This window comes from Phodopus roborovskii, unplaced genomic scaffold (assembly GCF_943737965.1).
Source record: "Phodopus roborovskii unplaced genomic scaffold, PHOROB, whole genome shotgun sequence".
In the NCBI taxonomy this organism is placed as follows: domain Eukaryota; kingdom Metazoa; phylum Chordata; class Mammalia; order Rodentia; family Cricetidae; genus Phodopus; species Phodopus roborovskii.
This window is the reverse complement of record NW_026126517.1, coordinates 22,224,252-22,245,289: the sequence shown is the minus strand read 5'-3', so window position 1 is coordinate 22,245,289 and position 21,038 is coordinate 22,224,252. Positions and strand designations below refer to the sequence as shown.

At 41.6% G+C, this 21,038-nt stretch overlaps 2 protein-coding genes across 3 annotated transcripts in view; both read left to right on the top strand.

The window, feature by feature from the left end:
* Nucleotides 1-9,000, top strand: part of Ube4a (ubiquitination factor E4A) — a 39,985-nt gene extending 30,985 nt beyond the window's left edge. For both annotated transcript variants that reach the window (XM_051197288.1, XM_051197289.1), the window contains exons 16-20: nt 1,484-1,658; nt 3,484-3,664; nt 4,558-4,705; nt 4,946-5,103; nt 6,144-9,000. In XM_051197288.1, the coding sequence (XP_051053245.1) occupies nt 1,484-1,658; nt 3,484-3,664; nt 4,558-4,705; nt 4,946-5,103; nt 6,144-6,270 (789 nt within the window). In that variant the 3' untranslated portion in view covers nt 6,271-9,000. The remainder of the gene's footprint in view (nt 1-1,483; nt 1,659-3,483; nt 3,665-4,557; nt 4,706-4,945; nt 5,104-6,143) is intronic.
* A 2,162-nt stretch (nt 9,001-11,162) lies between these two features.
* Atp5mg (ATP synthase membrane subunit g) lies at nt 11,163-16,078 on the top strand. The gene is made up of 3 exons (XM_051197291.1): nt 11,163-11,330; nt 14,590-14,750; nt 15,891-16,078. Exons 1-3 carry the CDS (start codon nt 11,279-11,281, stop codon nt 15,987-15,989), a joined length of 312 nt encoding a protein of 103 aa, XP_051053248.1. The 5' UTR covers nt 11,163-11,278; the 3' UTR covers nt 15,990-16,078.
* The last annotated feature ends 4,960 nt before the right edge of the window (nt 16,079-21,038 follow it).

Genomic DNA, 21,038 nt, shown 5'->3' with positions numbered 1-21,038 from the left:
TGGTTAAGAGCACTTACTATTTTTACAGAGGACCTGAGTTCAGTTCCCAGCATCCACATGGCAGCTCACAGCCACTTGTAACTCCAGTTCTAGGGAATCCAACACCATTTTCTAAACTCCACAGGCTCCTGAAGACATGGTACACACACATATACATAAATCATTTTTTTTAATGTGATAAAGCCAAACTAGGGTGTACCAACAGACCAGCAATGTAAAAAGGAATCATAGAATCTTAATTTTGGTCAGTGACTCTCAGATTTTCTTTGCTATGACAAAGTACCTAAGAAGAACAACCTAAAGAAAGTGCAGAGGTTTTAGTCTAGGCTTAGATGTGTGCTCTATGTTGGGCCTGCAGCTAAGCAGGATCTCCTGGTGGAGACAGGAGTATCAGTATGACTAGGCAGTGACCTCTAGGAGGAGGATACAGCTTAGTTGGAGGATAGCCTACTAGACAGTCAGGAACTCTCGCTGATAACCCACTGAGGAACTTGGGTTGGGTTTGTGAGATGGATTTGGCCTCCTGCTCTTTTCATAATCCTGCACTCTGAGACCTAAAGTAGCTTCTCTGAGGAAATGAGAGCAGTTCCTATGATAAACAAATCTATTGTGTAGGGATGGTATGATTCAGAGAGTGAAGCAGATGGCATTCTCTTGAAATTAGATAACTCATTGTTTGCTGCAATAGTAGGATGATGAGAGACGAGGGCTTCAATAATTATGACATTCTAAGTATTTCTAGACACCAGGCATGTTTATAGAAATTTAGGTTTTGGTGATCAAGTTTTGAACATTTTGTGTTGTTGGTTTTTGGTTTTTTGTTTTAGGAGCCTGGCTCTATGTGCTGTTCCACTGATCCTCCTTTCCCTCCTGATACTATCCTAGTTCAAGCAGTTACCTACCAGTTTGCTCAAGCTGAGACAAATCTGTATGAGGCTACTACTTTTTTTTCTTTCCAAAAGGCTCAAGACTTTTACATAGTCTCTGGTTTTCCCAGCTTAGTTGACTGGGATTTTTTTGTTGTTGTCGTTGTTTTAGGATTTTTGTGTATGAGTGTTATGTTTGCATGTATGTAAGTATGCTATATGCATGCAGATTCCTGGGGAAGCTTGAAGAAGCCATTGCATCTCCTGGAGCTAAGTTACAGGAAGATGTGAACTGCCATACGCAAGAACAAGTGCTCTGAGCCACGCCTCCAGCTCTGGGACTTTTGTTAAGTGTATTAGTGTTTTGCTTGAATGTATGCAAATGCAGACAGTGCTCATGAAGGCCAGAAGTGGGCATCACATCCCTTGGAACTGGAGTTACAAGTGGTTATAAGCCACAGTGTTGGTGCTGGGAATCAAACCCTAATCCTCTACAAGAGCAAAAAGAGCCACCTTTTTAAACCCAGTTGACCGGATTTTAATTAAGCCATCTTAAATGCCATGGCCTTTCAATTGCATTTCTCTTATCTGATGTATCATGTTTCTGGTTTCCATAGTATTTGAGCAAGATAAAAATTCAGCAGATCGAGAAAGACCGAGGAGAATGGGAGAGTCTGACACCAGAAGCCCGCCGAGAGAAAGAGGCTGGCCTGCAGATGTTTGGACAGCTGGCACGTTTCCATAACATCATGTCCAATGAAACAATTGGTACCCTTTCCTTCCTGACATCAGGTGAGAACATAACGGTCTGCTTTCCCCCAGAAATGTAGGAGTCAAGGTCTGTCATTTAGGGGATCAGCCCAACTAAAAACTGAAGAATTAGAATCTGGGACTGGGGATGCAGCTTAGTTGGAAGAGTGCTTGCCTGGCCTGCATGAAACTCTGCATGGTGGCATACTCCTGAAATCCCAGTACTTTGGATATTGAGGCAGGAGGATCACACTAATCTATGTAAGTTCCAGGACACCTTGGGATGCACAAGACCCTGTCAAAAAACAAAAAACAAAACAAAACAAAAACTGATTTCTGCTGACTGTAACTTCCACATCTGAGAGTGAAACAAATCAGAGAAACTTTAGAAAGAATGATGGTACCCATTACTAACATGCCATGTGTGTGTGTGTGTGTGTGTGTGTGTGTGTGTGTATACACAGAAGGACTCTTGAGTCCCAGGCCAGCCTGAGCTACATAGATAAATAATTTTCATTCAATGATTAAATTTAGTGTGATATGACAGCCAGTAAGTAGGAGTGAAAGGAGACTCTAATGAGAAACACAGAAATGGATTTTTAAAACTTTGTTATTGTTGTTTGGTGGGGTTTTTTGATGGTTTTTTTTTTTTTTTTTTTTTTTTTTGTTTTGTTTTGTTTTTTTTTTTTTCAGATAGGGTTTTTCTGTGTAACTCTGGCTGTACTAACCCTGTAGAATGGACTGGTCTCGAACTCACAGACAGGTCCATCTGCCTCTACCTCCCAAGTGCTGGGATTAAAGGCATGTTCCACCACATCCAGCTGCAATTTTAAAAATGTATAAAGCTTCTTATAAAAACTTTATCAGGTCAGGGAAATAAGAAAAGGTGGCCACAAACCAAGAACAAAAACCACAAAGGATAGGGAAGTTGCTTTGAATAACGAAAATGTGACTTTAAAATTTTAATAGGACTGGAGAGATAGCTCAGCTGTTAAGAGTTCTGGCTTTTCTTTCAGAGGACCTGGATTCGATTCCTAGCACCCACATGGCAGCTCACAACTGTCTGTAACTCCAATTCCAGGGGACCTGGACATTCTCACACAGACATATATGTAGCCAAAATGCCAATGCACATAAAAAATTAAAAACAAATAAATAAAGATAAAGAGAGAGAGTGAGAGAGAGAGAGAGAGAGAGCCGGACCCTGGACGGTGGTGGTGCACACTTTAATCCCAGCACTCAGGAAACAGAAGCAGGCAGATTTCTGTGAGCTCTAGTCCAGCCTGGTCTACAAAGTGAGTTCCAGGACAGCTAGAGCTGTTACACAGAGAAACCCTGTCTGGAAAAACAAAATAAATAAGCAAACTTTAAATATTCAGTGAAAGGGCTAAAAAAAATAAACTCAAAGAACTCTCCCATTAAAATGGAGCAAAAAAAAAGAAAATGAGATAGAGATTAGGAGAGAAAGGATGAGAAAATGAATGGTGGATTTAGGAAGTCTGAATACAAGTAAAATGTGGGGTGCCTGGGTGAGAGAATCTGCCACCAAGCTTGACAACCTGAGTTGGACCCCTAGAACCACATTGTGGCAGAAGAATACTGACTTTCACAGCTGTCCTCTGACTTCCACACACTTGCTGTAACTCAGGTACACCCCCCAAAAAAATATTTTTAATGTTTTAACAGTGTTTGTGTGTGGGTAGCAGCTTTTGTTTCCTTTTCGTTTGATTTTGGTTTTACTTGTCTATGTTTTCTCCACTGAAAATGTATTATGTAATTTAAAATCCTCAGAGCTCTCCAGTAAAATTAGTTATAAGGGGGAAAAATTACTGATGGATTGAGTTTTGAGACTTTGGCTTTTTTCCAGAGATCAAGTCACTGTTCGTGCATCCCTTCTTAGCTGAGCGCATTATCTCCATGCTAAACTACTTCCTACAGCACCTGGTTGGCCCCAAGATGGGAGCTCTCAAAGTCAAGGACTTCAGCGAATTTGACTTCAAACCTCAGCAACTTGTATCAGACATCTGTACTATCTACTTAAATCTTGGGTATCTGAGATTGGCATTAAGGAAGCCATGTGGGGAGGGGGGTGCTAATGTTGTGATAGCAGAATGGCTGGCTACTATTGTGTGAAAATAGTGGGGAAAGGATGACTTATTGCTAGCTGATAGATAAAGGAATCCTCCATAGTTTTAGAGAAAAGATTTTTTCTGATCCATGGGACACTGTTCATGATCTGTGTAAAGATAAGCTTCCCTGACTATGCTACTGTCTGTTAAAGCATTTTTAGGGCCATAGAACACTTCATATAGACATCCTTGTAGAAAATTAGATGTGGTGGCACACACCTTTACTCCCAGAACTCGGAAGCCAGAATAAGGTAGATCTCTAAGTTCGATGCTAGCCAGACCTACAGAACAAGTTCCAGAACAGCGAGCCCTACACAGAGAAACCCTGTCTCAAAAAAAAAAAAAAAAGGAAGGAAGGAAAGGAAATTAGATGTCACATGAACAATAGCATCTGAGTTTAGATCCCCAGCACCCACTTAACAAGCTACATGTGGTAGCATGCACCTGTAATCCCAGTACTGGGGAAGCAAAAACAGAAGGATCCCTGGAGCTCACTGGCCCATCTAGCCTAGGCAAGTTGATGAATTCTAGGATCAATGAGAGGCCATGTCTCAAAAAATACAGTCTGGAAAGTAATTAAGGAAGACACCCAACATTGACCTCTGGCCTCTGTACACATATAGACACATTTATACATGCACATACATATACATACACCACATACAGAGATACATAACATAATAATATGTCTTTCTAGTTCAAATGAGTACTTGTGGCTTATAAGGATGGAATGATTGTACTATAGCCCATCTGCTGTCCCCACATTGACCTATGCTCTGATGCTCCATCTCTTTCTAATGCTGACCTTCTAGGGATGAGGAGAATTTCTGTGCCACTGTGCCCAAGGATGGACGTTCCTATTCCCCTACTCTCTTTGCACAGACAGTCCGAGTCCTGAAGAAAATCAATAAGCCTGGGAATATGATTGTGGCTTTCAGTAACTTGGCAGAGAGAATCAAGGTAAGGATGAGGATCGTTTGTTTTCTTGTATATTCAGTAAGAAATGCCATACTGTCAACTCAGCTCTTCTGCTTTTGCCCTATTTCAGGGAGAAAAGGGGTACTGCCTAGAGGCATTGAAAACAGGCACTTCATCCTAGTCAGTTAACAATTGGGAATAGCCACCTTACTAAATAGTACCCCTTCCAAGGGAGAGTAAGAACAAAATTGAAGATGTGTCTACCAGGTGTTGTCGCCTTAGTCTCTTGCAGACCTCCAGCAACAGGAAGAGGAGACATACGCAGATGCCTGTGATGAGTTCCTGGATCCCATCATGAGCACACTGATGTCTGACCCTGTGGTGCTTCCATCTTCCAGAGTCACTGTGGACAGGTCCACCATTGCCAGGCATTTACTCAGGTATGCCCATCCACAGAGCTGCCTCAGGAACACAGCTGTGTTAGCTTCGTATGTACTCTCCCAGCCACTTAACACAGTACTGTGTACAATATGTATTGTAGATTCATTGGTGTAGCACTTTGATATCACCTATTTTAAGACTTGAAAGATTTACAAAATAACTCTTTTGGGAGGTACTGAATCTTACCTTACCTCTTTCCTCTGTAAGTAATCTTAGCCAGCTATGGTGGCAGGAGCCTAGAATTCCAGCACTTGGGAGACAGAAGCAGGAGGATTGCCATAACTTTGAAGCCAATATGGTCTACATAGTAAGTTATATAGGCCAGCCAGAGCTATGTAGTGAGACCCTATCTCAAGACACACACAAAAATAATTTTATCCATATTATGAATATGTCAACATGAAATATATTCTGGCCTGAAATTGTTCTAATCATATTTAAATTGTAAAAATGTCCAAAAAGGAAAAATAAGAACAACAACAAAAACAAAAACCAAACAAACAAAAGTACAAATGGTGACTTAGATAACACAGTGACTAGGATCTCTGACTTGAAATCTAAAGGCTGACGACAAAGATAGCATTTAAAAATTTTTAAGTTCATTCATGTTACTTATGTGTATGAGTATTTTGCTTGCATGTATATAGGTGTGCCTAGTGCCCACAGAGGCCAGAAAAAGACGTTGATTCTCTTGGAACTGGCATTACAGATGTTTGTGAAACTTCATAAAGGTACTAGAAATTTAATCCAGGTCCTCTGGAAAAGCAGTCAATGCTCTTACCACTAGGTCATCTTTCTGGCCCCAACTAGGATCAATATCTGAGTGGAAGTGTTGGATAAAGTTTATTACTAGGCAGAGAGACAGGGTAGTGGAAGATTTGAGAATCACACCTTTCTCATTTCCTTCTTTCTAACCCCAAGTCAGCATCTAACTCCAAGGCACAGTGCACCATGGCTTGAGACTCAGCAAGGAGATGCTTAGATGTTCTATATTAGAACTTTTCAGAGTAACTCACTTTTCACACTTTTCTTGTTCTAGTGACCAAACAGATCCTTTTAACCGTAGTCCCCTTACCATGGACCAGATCCGGCCAAACACTGAACTCAAAGAAAAAATCCAGCGGTGGCTCGCAGAGAGGAAGCAACAAAAGGAGCAACTTGAATAAATACTGTGAACTAAACAACCCAAACCAGCCCCAGGGTGTAAACAGTTGTTTGTGGGTTCTCTCTTTCTGCCTCTGATCCTTCCCTTTTTCTTTCCCTTCTTTCTTTCTTCCTTTTGTTTTGGTTTTGGATTTTAGTTATTTTATTCTTTGTTGTTTTTCCTTTAATAAGTTAGAAAATTGTTCTTGTGCAAATTATGATAATTAAGATTCTTAAGACCTTGTTGTCTCCCTAGCTTTCAGGAAATTCTCCTTCTCACATCTTCATAAATTATCAGTAATTTTCAGCCTTGGTTTTCCTATTCCTCTTGTTTCCTTTCCTACCCTAAATTATATTAAGTCCAGTTACAAAAATGTCATGCCACTTTATCCTTTCCCTTCCCAAGTACTGTTCAGACATTTTTTAGTGAGCACTGCTTGTAAGTCTTTGATGTCAGCTACTTCCATGACAGCAGATAGTATCCAAAAACCCTGTCATCCTGTGTATCTGTAGCCTGTCTGTCCTTACCATAGCTGTGTAATATTATAGAGCAACTTTCCAGATGAATGCAAATACCTTAGTGTGGGTAGACTTTGAGCTGATGGGTAAGAGGAGGGAACCTTATACAACTTCTGTTGGTATGTCTTAATTTTGTATTATCTTGTGACAAAGATACCATCACAAACACTCCCATGAGGTTGCCACCACCAAAACTTAGCTGCATGGTCTTTTAATGAGTGACAGTAATGGATGAGACTTCCAGTAAGAGAATAAATGAGAAGCTCTCGCTGCCCTTTTCTATTTTGTGCCCCAAGGACTAGGCCTGGATAAAATAGGCAATAAATAGTATATCTATGAAGATGTTACTTTAGGCCTCTGATGCAGTATATCTCAGTGTATAGGTGTTATACACACAGATACTGTGTCCTTTCTTTTTTTTATTGGTCTCATGAATTGAGTACCACATTATATTGTGTCCTCTAATATATGTGGTATGTGGCAATGTCTCCTCACATATTCACTCTAGTTGGGTAAAATTGTAAGACTAAAATGTATATAGCTAATGTTTCAGCTGTAACATGGCTCCTAAGAGCTGCTTCTAATCTAGCCTTAGTGAATCAATGAACAAAGTAGAGATTGAAGCAAAATCTTGTCCACAAGCCATTTTAAATATCCCCTTAGCTCTGGGTAGTCAATAAGTGGTTTAACCCCACTTCTACAACTGTTTTGCTTAACATGCTATGAGAGGCTCAGTCCTCTACAGGATGTTTTTATATCCGTATCAGTCTCAGCCCAGAGGTGTAAAGGACAAGAAAATGAGATTGTGACTTCCTTTAAAGAACATTACTGTTAGCCATAGACTGTCATAAACAGAAGCAGTGTTTCAGTATTCCAACACAGGTTGCTATAAGCAGCCCTTGTGTATTTTCTGAAGGTGTCAACTGGAAAAGCTCTGAACAGAGAGGGCCTCCCACTCTGCCTGTTAAATAAATGTTGGCTGTTGCTGTGCTTGTCTGTGATCAGGGAAGCCTAGGACACATTTGTAAATGCCAGATTGTTAAGGTAGACTCCATGCACTTGGTTGACAGGATTGCTTTTCTTTAAATGAACTTCATTTCCTGTGTGTATTATTCTCCTTTCCCTCTCTGGGAATGAACTGCATTTGAAATAAGCTTCTACCTACTGCACTGATTTTCCCAAAGCCAGTGTGGTAGGATGTTTTTGTTTGAAAAAGAGGAAAGACCAGAGTTTTGCAGGTGAAAACTGGAGGAAAATGGGTACAAAACCTCCAGCAGCTTTCTAGCTAATAACCTCTATGCTGCCTCTAGTGTCTGTCTATCTGTATTCTACTGAACTGAACCTTCAGATTGTAAGCCTTTTTTGGCGAGTTTGTGTTCCGTTTTACTTTTATGCTCTTCTGATACTTTTCTATGAACTGCTGTGCACCACTGATGCTGCTGAACCCTGTTATCACAAAAGCAAGTGTGTAGCTTAAGGCCACTATTGGTGAGGAAACCAAGTGTCCTCTGTGCCTTCTTTCTGTCTGTGAACTAAGTTAAAGACATCCAGAAAAAGGAACTGTGGAGACTCCCATCCTGTCCAACAAGGCACCTCATATATGCATTTGCAAAGGTAAAGGGGTGTCTTGTCTGGAACTCAGCAGCAGCTGTAAATCTGGTAAGACTTCCTGACATACCTAGTTTTAGGTGATGACTTTGCTGGAGTACAAAAGGAAAGTGAAGACTTCAGTCAGCTCTAGTATTGCTCATAACTTACCAAGAGGCTAATACTAAACTTGGAAAATCATTTAGGGTTAAAGCAGTTGTTTGTTGAATATGACTTTCCATGGATACATGGAAGCTGAAGGAAACTTGAGTAGTAGTCTAATGGTGTAGGTGAAAGTGCCAGTTGCTGCTGTTCAGTAGCAACTCTACAAAAGTTTCACTACATTTATTTTTAAATTCTGGTTGCTGAGCAGCCATTGGGCAAAGCCTAAGACTACTGGGTACCTTTACAAGCCAGGCTGATGCTGCACCATTGTCATGTGAGGAAATAGTGCACATGTTCTAACTGCTAAACTGGTAAAGAACCTAGTGACAGAAAATGAAGAACAAAACAACAAAAAGGTTGACAGAAATCAAACTCGATCAATATAACTATATTTGAAACATTCCAGGAAGGTTACTTCTTGTCAAACTTGCCTGGGGGTGTTTGTTCAAAACCCATATTTAATAAATGAGCACCTGACTTACCACCTTTGTTATCGCTTTATTACAGTATTGAAAGCCAGCAGCAGCCTGGTGTGGTGTATGACTGTAATCCCAGCTGCTAATAGGAGGGATGGAGAGCAAGGTCTGCCAGGGCTACCTAGTGAATTCAAGGCCAGCCCAACTTAATTTTTTTCTTTTGGTTTTTTGAGACAAGGTTTCTCTGTGTAACTCTGGCTGTCCTGGAACTTGCTCTGTAGTCCAGGCTGGCTTCAAACTCACAGGGATCTGCCTGCAGTGCTCCACTACTACCTGGCTCAAATTAAAATTTAAAGGAAATGTAGCTCAATGGTAGAGAGCTTGCCTAGCATACACAGTGCTAAATTCAATCCCAGTACCACTACCACAGGAAGAAAAAAAATAATAATGACATTTCAAAATTTCCTCTGAAAACCTAAAGGGTTTTGTCACTTTCTCCAAGCAAGGTGTCTAACCTGACTGGCCTAATCTGCCTCACCACAGTCCTCTAGAGGGACCCTGGGGCTATACTCAGAAGATTCTCAAGGATTTTTATTTCCTAATTTGCTTCCATATGGCTTCACTTTATCCAGCCTAAACACCAGGCCCTTTAACAATTTGCTACCATGCCCTCACCGCCGTTTCTGTGCCTGGGACATGTAGGATCTCAGCCTAGATTATTTAACAGTTCCCCTCTGCTCTGATATCTAAACTACAGGCAACTGTTGGATGAAAATAATGAAGTCTTTATAGAGTACTGCAACCACACACTTGTGGGTTCTACCTGCCCAGCAGCTCTGCTCTGTGCCCATAAGATAATGTGAAATTTAGCCTCTCCCCGAAATTCTTTCTCCTTCCATTTACTTTTCACAATCAGGTGGCATCCACCACTTTGAAACTTTTCTCCCATCACTCCATTCAAGGAAAGGTCCCACCATTCCCAAACTAATTCCTATCTCCATTGTCTTGCAGTTCTTGACTATAGTTCTCTAACTTAAGTTTCTCTTAAATTCCACATCACCTCTGGGTTTACAGTCTCTTCCATATTTCTTCACAGATGCAATCTGGTTTCTAAGATTTTGAAACTGTTTCTAGTTAATGTCACTGATGTTCATACTAATAATTAGCTTGCCTATCTTTCCCCTAAAATATACATTCTTACCCTATAGACCAGACTGTCTCAAACTCCCAGTTTTCGGGCTCTTGTGTGCTTGAATAACATGGGTTTCACCACTCAAGTTGTCTTTCCTGCCTTAATTTGACATCAGTATCTAAGGCAGTTTGTCTCTTGACTCCATAATCACACTTCTAATTTTTCTTTCTACCTAACCATCCCATCAGTTTTATCTCTAACACTTGGGCTTCTCCAGAACGTCTGCTCATAAAATGTCACTTTCCTACATCGTTTTTTGTTGTTGTTTCTGTCACGTCAAAGCTCCAGCCCTTTGGAGTTTATAGTCTGTTTGTTGTTTGTTTGTTTACACATCAGGGATCTCTAGGTCTACCCAGATCAGCATATTGCCTAATATTATGTTCCTCTCTGTTTATCATACAACTCTGATACTTCTTATATGACCATTTAGGAATCTCGGTCACTTAAGGGGACAATACCCAAAGCGTTCACTGAATTCCAAAATGCCTGACATAATGTATACCCTCAATACATGTGACTTTCTTCCTACTGTCCGCATAGCTCCATGTGACGTGTTTGGAAAACCGGGATTGGATTCCAATTCTGATATAGGCTACAGCGGAAAATGAGATTATAAAAGGTCAATTAAAGAAGTAGTTAATTGGTTGAGTCAGTCTGGTGACTTGGATTATGTGACACCTACATGGCCCCTTAAAGCTTCTATTTGGCCTCAGCCCTGCCATGTCTCTAAAACAAACACCTCATGACGCCCTCCAGCCTCGATTTCCACGGTCTCTGAAGAACTACGAAACTGCCGCAAGCGAAAGTGGAGATCAAGCAAAGAAAACAAGTGACGCATGCGCATCTCCTCACCTCAACAGTCTTCCGGGCCGCCATGAGTGGCTGTCCCAAGCAATGCCTGTTTCCCGAGGAACCCTACTATTTTCTACATGTTCTCTTACCTCATCTTTTCATAGCTACATTTAATTTGTAATTAGCAAAATAAACTGCCCAATTATGTTCCATAAACACGGAAGGGATAACTATATGTTTTGAACAGGCATAGAGAGGGGGCAGCCTGACCTTGGAAGTGGGGCAGGGGGCCTGCCACGGGTCCTTCCGAGGGTGACATTCAGCCGGCGGTGCGAGGAGACGGACCTTCCACCCTACACCATGGCCAAGTTCGTCCGTAACTTCGCGGAGAAGGCCCCGGCGCTAGTAAGCGGTGAGCGGCGGTCCCGGGGAGGCGCGCGAGGGGAAGGAGTGTGCTGCGGGCACTAAGGGGTCCGCGCGGGCCGCCGGGAGGCCCTGTAAGGCTGCAGCCTCGCCTAACTGCACCCGGCTTCTCAGGGCGCGCAAGCTGCTGGGCCCTAACCGCGACCAGGGCCGTGTGAAGAAGCCCGGCCTCACTCCGCCGCGAACGCCGTGAGGCCCCCTTTACCGTGCCTTGATGGGGGGGGGGCGGAAACAAGGAAAAGGTCGCACGTCAGGCCTCATTCGGTGGTCTGGATCTCAGCGAAGAATTTGAAAATCATCAGAAAAATTTAATCTCTGAAAGTTGCGATTGCTTACCGTCTTGATCAGATCCTAGAGAAGTCTGCGTCCGGCGAAGGGAAGTTGGAAAGTAGGGATGAATCTCTAACCCAGTCCGCAGAGAAAGCGGTGCTTGTTAACAGTCGTCTTTATCATGGTGGCTTGGCATTCGTGGGGCTGTTCTGTTTGAAAAGGCTGTTAGACCGCCGTATCTCAGATGAACACTGAATAGTCACAAGCCTGCATAATGTATCCTGTCGGTACAGTTCTTTTCTGAGTAGCAGATTATTCATTGTATTTCTGAAGCGGGAGATGAAAGTAGCGAACTTTAAAAACGTATTGCTTTTGAGCTTGTTTTGCTGTGTTTGGATGGTTAGTGATTCGTTTTCTCCTCCCCTTCATCACCAGCCAACCAATAATGAGCTATTTATTGAAGACCGTAGAATACCAGACTATAAATATTGGGGTTCCTCCTACACAACACTAACTAAGCTAGTAAGCCGTTTCCCGCATTTTCCCAACGACTTTATTGTTCTCAACTTTAACTTTACTAAGATCACCAGGCTATCTATTGCAGACTGCTAAGATGTTATTTGTTTGTTTGTTTGTTTCAAGATGGGGTTCTCTGTATAGCCCTGGGTGTCCAGGAACTGGCTCGGTAGACCATGCTGGCCTCGAACTCAAATCTGCCAGCCTCTTCCTCTCAAGTGCTGGAATTAAAGACATGCAGCTGCCCAGCCCATACCCATCTCTTGATCTTATTAGTAAGCTCTTCCACTGTAAAACTATTGCTTTAACTTTCTGCATAATGAATTTTAATCCTTTTCACATATGCACATCATTCCCCTTCCTTTCCTGGACCTCTTCAACAAGTCCACCTTCTGCCTTCACACACACACCCCCGACAGGGTTTTCTGTCGGAGTGGTGAATGGGTCCATCTTCTACAAAGATCAAGAGGAATTCTAGGGGAGAGATGTGCCTGGTCTCCTTTTCTTTCTTCATTTTTCCCCATTTTTTTTTCAATTATATATTGTACTGGCTCATTTAAATTTATTTCATGCATCTCATATCTAATTCTGTGTCATTTATTGCTGAGATTGTACCAACCTTGGCCATCTGTAGATCGTTTAAGTTAGTGTCTCTGCCCCCTTTAATGTGCCTCCTTATCTTTTTGGTTTTACATGATAAATCATCTTTTTATTTTCTCTGCCCAGCCTTAGAATTGGCCATTTCTCCAAGAAACCCTAGTTCCTTTTATTAAACAATGGAATGTACACATCACCGTCTAGGTACTGGGTTTTTTCCTTGCTGCTAGAGTCCATTTTAAAGTTCTCTCGGTGTGGACAGTTTCATTTGCTGTAATAAAACACATTGGCCAAAAGCAACTTGGGGAGGAAAGGGTTTATTTCATATTTACAGTGTGAAGTCCTTCATCCATCCAGGGAAATCAGGGTAGGAACCTGGAGCCAGGAACTGAAGCGGAGATTATGGAAGGGAGCTGTTTACTGGCTGGCTCACATGGCTTGTTCAGCCTCCTTTTTTATAGCACCTAGGACCACCAGCCCAAGGGTGGTACCAATCAAGAAAATGCACCACAGGCCAAACTAATAGGGACATTTTCTCCATTAAGGTTCCTTCTTACCAAATAACTCTAGCTTGTATCAAGTTGACACAAAACTAGCCAGCACAACGGGTATTTAGACACATATTTATATATTTGCATGTTCGTCTGTATAGATAAATAATTGTTTCTTGGGACTGGAGAAATGGCTCAGTAATTAAGAGCACTTGTTGCTCTTACAGTTTCTTTTTTCTTTTGTTTTCTTTCAGACAGGGTTTCTTTGTGGACTCACTCTGTAGAGGCTGGCCTCAAACTCAGATTCACCTGTCTCTGACTCCCAAGTGCTCTGATTAAAGGCATGTACACACTCACCCGTGTGTCTGTGTGTGAGAGTGTGTGTTCATGTGCGCAAGCACACACACAGGCCCCCTGGCTGCTCTTAGAGTTTCCATATGTGTTTCTCTCAGTTTGTGTGTATGTTTCTCTCTGTCCCACAGCTTCAGTCCAGGACCTTGCATGTGCCTAACCACTGAGCTACATCTCCAGACCCTGTGCTGATTTTGTCATTATTTTTCCTGCTGAATTCATTGATTTGAAATAGTGAATATGTCAAGAAGTTTCAAATTAGTAGCAGATTCTAGGGGTTTAATTGGATGGTTGTGGTTTCTCAAGACAGGGTCTCTCTGACTATCCGGGAACTCATTCTTAGACCAGGCTGGCCTTGAACTCACAAAGATCTGTCTGCCTGAGTGCTGGGATCAAAGGTGTACACCACCACCATCCAGTGTAGTCTAGTTTCGATGCTCTTACTAATACATGTAAGTTTTATTTGTATTATGAGTGCAGTTTTTGAAAGGGGGTGCAGCTGTACCTTAGTAAGAGAGATTTAATCCAACACATATTGCTAAGGATACCAGAAATGGATACTAATTGGTATAATTCCATCTGGACTTGTTAAAAGGATGCTATTCTACATAGCTTCTTCCCCTTCTAGACTCCTATTCAAAATATGTTGTTTCTACAAAGAAAAATTAATAAATTGCTTTATCTTTGTTTTCAGATTTGGGACTAATAACTTTACAGTTAATTAGATTTGCCATTCAGAGGTGACTAAGTACTAGCTGGCCACTAGTGAGTCCTGGCATAATTGATACCACAGAGCTTCCTGTCAGTTGAGTGTCCCTGTGTGACACAAGTGTCTGCATCTTTAAAAGCCTCTTGTTACCAGGGAGCAGCAGCTCTGACTTCTCACAGTGGCTGCACATTCGATCCCAGCAGTGAGTGGATGTGGTACATGAATAAATATTTGTGTTCAGCCCACACATCTGCTTCTTTCGATCTCTAGTGAGTTCATCCTGGGTTTTTTGTTTGTTATGTTTTGTCTTCCAGCTGCCGTGACTTACTCCAAGCCTCGATTGGCCACATTTTGGTACTACGCCAGGGTTGAACTGGTTCCCCCAACCCCTGCTGAACTCCCTGCAGCTATTCAGAGTGCAAAAAAAATAATTCAAAGTGCTAAAACTGGTAGCTTCAAACAGCTTACAGTTAAGGTAACTATGGGCTATGAAAAAGTATGTTTGTGATAGAAAATGTCTTCCCTGGAGGACTTTTCCAGTTCTTAATTAACATATTTATTTTCAAATGAGGCGGAATCCAACATAATGAAAGGTAATCTCTTTTTTGGCTGCCAAAAAAGTCTGGATAGAAATAATTCAGCTATTCTTTGTCTTTGTCTAGTTGTGGTCTTAGAGCAAAAAGGTGATCATCTTGAATAACTGGCAGCCTTGATTTCCTTCCTAATATTAGCTAGTATATTATAATCTGGCTGCCTTTGCTGTTTGTTTTGTTTTTGTTCTAGAAGTATCCCCATTTCAGCTAAAGACCTCTGTAATTATTAGGTAGAACAAAAATAACAAAATCTGGGTTTTCAAAAGAATTGGACTTTGACTTTTAAATTCCAATTCTAGTAACACCTGGAGAGTGGGTGACAGGAGACTTCTAGTGGCCTCTGGTGTTACTGAATAGGAAATGACCTCCAGAAATGATCTTGTTAATAGTAAAGTCATCCAGCTCATTTATGGAAAGGTTTTTTTTTTTTTTTTTTTTTTTTTTTTTTTCTAGCTAGAGTTTCTAGATCCAAGTTTGCTTGGATGAAACCATGCTTTCTAGAACCATGTGTGGTTTGGATTTTTTCCCCTTTGAGGGTGGGGGGGGGGTCAGAAATAAAATGAATATTGAATACTTGGAAAGAATTTAACCAAATCATAGTAAATAAAAATGAAATAAATGGGATATAAAAGGGAAGAAGACAGTTCTTCATCTTCGCTGGACAAGCCTTCCTATGAATGCTGTCTAATGTGTGAGCCACTTCCAGGATGTGGGTTATTTTAGAGCCCATAAAGTGTCTCATAAACTAATAATGAAAGGGTTAAGTCAGTTCAGGTCTTTAAAAATTCCTTTGAAAGAATTTATAAGCTCAGATCCATTTGCCTTACAAAAATGAAAGTTCAAGATCTCAGAAGTTAAACATTGAACATCAGTAATTTCTGACTTTGGGTAAACCTGTTCTGTAGTTTTGAATAACATCCTTATATTCTCTGTCAATCCTAAGAGAGAATAGTTTCAAATATATGTTGGATCTTTTGTTTGTTTTTTAAAGTACCATAAAATTTGTGCTTTTTCTTTTCCAGGAAGCTGTGCTAAATGGTTTGGTCGCTACAGAGGTGTGGATGTGGTTTTATATCGGAGAGATCATAGGCAAACGTGGCATCGTTGGCTATGATGTTTGAAGACTGATCTTTAACATCTGATTTTGAGTTTTTACTTGAATGTTCTTGAACCACATGTAATGAGACTGAATAAAATACTAGCTGTCGAATAGCAGTGTTTTTCTCTATCAAAAACTACATAGATGGCCACAGTTTTTCCTGATAATAATTTGAGTTGTCTTTGGCCTTTGTTACGTTGGTACAGTTTTAACCTGAAATAAAAAAAAAAAAAAAAAATGGATGTGAATATATATATTCACATGGTACATAATACATGATGATAAATTTTTAATTCAAAGGATTGAAATATTAGCCAATCATAGTAGTCCATGTTTTTGTGTTTTCTGAGACAGGGTTTCTCTGTGGCTTTGGAGGCTGTCCTGGAACTAGCTCTTGTAGACCAGGCTGGTCTCGAACTCCCAGAAATCCACCCAGCCTAGTAGCCCATATTTTTAAGCCAAGCAGTTAGTTGGGAGGTAGAATTGGGAGATCACAACATATTTGAAGATGAGTTTGTCTGCATAGTTCCAGGCAGCCATGGTTATACAATGAAACTCTTTAAAGAGAGCAACACCAAAAATTTAAGTGGCTGTAGTGGCATACACCCAGCAACTGAAAAGACTAATATAAAATCACTTGAGTTCAAAACAAGCCTGAACACATAATATAATGAGGCTTTGTCTTAAAAGGAGAAATGGGGGAGGGGCAGGAGTTTAAGGTCATCTTGGGCTACATGAGACCTCATCCAACAGTAATTACAAAAAAGAAAATTGGACTATTTTTCTCAACAATTCTGTAAAAATGCTTTGGGTACTTGTCAATTTGAATATTTGCCTCAAGAAAAAGTAGTAGGGGGATCCTTAGATGTATGTTCATAATATCTTTGACAGTAGATCAGGTTGAAAGTCATGTCGTTGGGACAGTCTGGTGTGGTGGCACATTCCTCTTAACCCAGCACTTGCGAAGCAGATCTCTCAGTTCAAAGCTGTCCTAGTCTACATACCAAGTTCCAGAACAGCCAGGACTATATAGACAGACCCTCTCTTTTAAAAAAAAAAAAAAAAAAAAATCTAACTGGGATGTGATATGCTAATCTGGCTTTACAACTGTTACTACAGTGTTATCCATGGGTCTAAGTGGTCTGTTATGGCCTCAAACAGTGATTAGCATCAGTTTGTCTTGTGGATGCAAAAGGAGATGTTAACCCAGCATTGCCTTTTCCTGCAGCCTTACAGTCTCTGCTTGACTGAGGGGTATTTCTAACCTTTTTATTTTATCAGTTTTTGGAGACAGGGTTTTTCGGTATTGCTTTGGAGCCTGTCTTGGCACTAGCTATGTAGACCATACCATGCTGGTCTCGAATTCACAGAGATCCTCCTGGCTGTGCCACCAACACCCAGCTTATTTCTAACCCATTCTTAATCTTTGCAGCTGCTGATAAGCAAGGTTGTTGTCCATTTCTTTTAAAAGTATATGGTCTACAGTGCAGGATTGATTGTCCTTTTAATCCCACATTTACATCCTGCATTTGGAGTACTGATCTTATACCCTAGAGATAAACAACGATCTCTATGGAGACTGCTGCTCTTCTGAAATACAAAGTAGTGTTCAACAACTTAGGCAGGAACACAAGTGATCAAAACTGACACCGCCTATTTCCAGAAGTATTCCATCATATAAATTGCATTGAAGTGAAGGACTACCGAGGACTTATACTGTTATTTAGGTGAATTTCCATGTAGTTGCATGAGTAGTAAAACTAACCAAGAAAAAAACACAACAAAACTATGAAGTCAGCTGGTGCCTGCTGCAGCTTACAGAAGTTCATAATATGTAATGCCCCTTTTAAGCAACACCAGAAGGTCTCAAACAGTTTCCATTCCACTACTTCCTCCTTTACCCTACAACACCTGTCTATGACTCACACTGCCTCTAGAGTTTCTTAGATTAAAACAGCAGTGGGCTGCTTGTCTCTGCTGGGTTTCAGCAGGCTTCTTGCCCTCATTGTTTCCAGCTACCCTGCCTCCTAGCAGCTGTATGGAGTATCATGGAAGTTGAGAATGCTGAGTGCTGTTTTTCATTGTAGTTCAGTTCCCTATGTACACCATCTAAGCTCTAACACAGAAGCCTCTTCAAGACTTCCCTGTTCTGGCAGCTCTGGATTTAAGATGAGGACAGAGGAAGATGCACTTGAAAGAGGCTAACTCAGACTACTTTGAGAAGTTGGAGAAAACCTAAAATAAACCAGGAAGGCACACTTGCTCTCAATTACATCACTCCCAACTGAGGCAGGTGGTTCAAGAATATGAGGTCAGTCTAGGCTACTTAGAGCTCCTGTCTCAAACCAGAAGAATACAAGAATGGAGTAGGGTATGGAATAATGACAAAGCTATTCTGTGGAGAAAAACAAGTGCGCATCTGTAATTGCGAGCAGAGAAAGTGGGACAAGATGACCAAAAGGTCAACGTCAGGGCCTGAAGAGACTGCTTAGCAGGAGCATTGGCTGTTCTTCCAGAGGTTCAATTCCCAGCACCCACATGGCAGCTACCAACCAAGTTCTAGGGGATCCAGTGCCCTCTTCTGGCCTTTGGGCACCAGACGTGCATATAGTGAACAAACATAGATGCAATGTAGACACCCATACACACAAAAAAATTCTAAGTGTGGTGTGCCAAAACTTCCTGGAGAGATACACATACACTCACCACACACAGGAATCCCATGACAGACCCACTGAAGTCTAACTTGGTGAAACAGTGAATTTTATTGCAGTTTCTTAGGAAGCAGAAATGACTCAAAGGCAGCTGCACCACCAAAGCCCACTGCAACACAGGTGACACATCACAAAAGCTGGGAACCTAGAGCACTCTGCACAGCCTGTCCTTTCCTGGTGGGTCAAAGTTAGTTGGCCTCAGTTGGTCTAAATCACTTGCAGGAAGCTGGTCTCAGAATCTTCTTTGCAGTTTGGCTCATCTAAGAGTGTTTTGTAGCTCAGCTTCACTTCTGATGAGCTGGGACTCTCAGCTTTTATTGATTACTGTTACGGGTGAGGGGGATTGGCTAGTGAATCTGGGGAGTTTCAGGAACTTCCTGAAGCTCTTTTGAGTTGTTTACCTTCCTGTTTAAGGAGCTTCCCAGGAGAATGGAATGTTTCAATCTCAGGAAATTTACACTACAAAAAGGTCAAGATCATATTTGGCTATGTAGCAAGGAAACTAGCCTGTAATACTTTGATACCCTGTCTCAAAAAGAAAAAGTAAGCCTGGTGGTAGTGGCATATGCCTTTAATCCCAGCACTTGGTAGGCAGAGGGAGGTGGATCTGTGAGTTCATGGCCAGCCTGATCTGCAATGTGAGTGTGAGTTCAGGATAGCCAGGACTGTTACACAGAGAAACCCTGTCTTGGGAAAAAAGGAAAGAGAAGGAGGGAAGGAGGGAGGGAGGGAAAGAAAGGAAGAAAGAGAGAGAGAAACACCACCTGAAATTTCTGGCATAGTGGGCATTCTGAAGGAACACCAATATGTCTGAAGTAGTGGATAGGGGACAGTATCATGTTTACAAGAACATGAAATATCTCTTATGCCATATTAAAAATTACGCTGCCTAGTTATACACACCAGCAGGATATGCTGAAGAGCCATAGGCAAAAGGATCATGGGTTTGAGGCCAGACTGAGCTATTCCATGAAGCCAGCAAGATGACTCAGTGGGTAAAGGTACTTGCCATCAAACCTGATAAAATATATTCAACCCCAGGAACACACATGGTTAATTAAAGAAGAGAACCATCTGCCAGTTGTCCACTGACCTCCACATGTGTCCAGCCATACCCGTCTGCCAATACAGTTTCACTTTGGGAAAACAATTGGACTGGGGCTGGAAATGTGTGGCTCAGTTGGCAGATTTCTTGCCTAGCACACCCAAGGCCTTGAGCTCGACTCCCAGCATTGCATAAACCAAGTCTGTGGCACATGTCCTGCAGTCCCAGCACTTGAGAGGAGAGAAGAATATCAGCAGTGTAATATCCTGCTTGGCTACAAGGAAGTTTGGGGACACCTGGGATGCATGTCTCAAAACACTGAATCCAGCCAGGCAGATAGCATGCTTTCTTAAACCCAGGACTCAAGGCTGAGGCAGAAGGATCAAGAGTTCGAGCCCAGATTAGGTTACCCACTGGCTCAAGGCTAGACTGAGCTACAAATGAGACCCTTTCTCAGAGACAGAGAAAACACTTGTACTACTGGGCAGATAATGTAGCTTAGTGGAAGTGCTTGCCTAGCATATGCAAGGCCCTGAGTTTGATCCTCAACCAGAAAAAGAAAATTACACTACTTGAAAAACAGAAAAGGAATTTGAAAAAATATTTCAACAAGCTGACATGATGGTGCATGCCCATTCGGAGGCAGAGACAAGTGGATCCCTGTGTGTTCAAGACAATACTGAGTTACAAATTGAGTTCTGGGACAGCCAGGGCTGCACTGTGAAATCCTGTCTTAAAAAAGAAAAAAGTTATAGATGACACTGTCTGACTATCTGCAGGCTGCAGGCAATTTCAATCCCCTATGACAAAAGCTAGAGTAGAGATGCATAGAGGGCAGGTCCTGCATTTCTGCAGTCTGTAAAGATTCCAAGAAGAGTAGACCCAAGAAGGAAGATGGTAGCCTCTGCAGTGCAGCCAATGCCAGTTACATCAATGACAGTCATTGTGATCCAAAAGTACAATTCCTCAGGAATCTCCTATAAAAACAACATAACATCAGTAAACCACAGGAATGTATGCCTGGTGCTCAAGGAGGTCCTAAGGAGTGTGTTGGATCTCCTGGGACTGGAGTTAAAAATGTTTGGAGTCACAGTGTTGGTGCCAGGAACCAATCCCAGGTCCTCTTCAAAGTCTGACTATTTCATTGTTTTAACACTAACATGAAGTCAGTCATCATGCTGCACACACAGAATCACAGCCCTTTGGAGGCAGAGGCTACAGGAAAGCAAACCCCTAGGGCTTACAGCTCAGTTGTAGAGCCCTTGCCTCAGATGAACAAGGCCCTATGTTTGATCACCAGCACTACTGAAAG

Coding starts and splice junctions, on each gene's coding strand:
- Atp5mg (XM_051197291.1), top strand. CDS start 11,279: ATGGCCAAGTTCGTCCGTAACTTCGCGGAGAAGGCCCCGGCGCTAGTA. Junction 11,331..14,589: donor GGCCCCGGCGCTAGTAAGCG/GTGAGCGGCGGT, acceptor TTTGTCTTCCAG/CTGCCGTGACTTACTCCAAG. Junction 14,751..15,890: donor TCAAACAGCTTACAGTTAAG/GTAACTATGGGC, acceptor TTTCTTTTCCAG/GAAGCTGTGCTAAATGGTTT.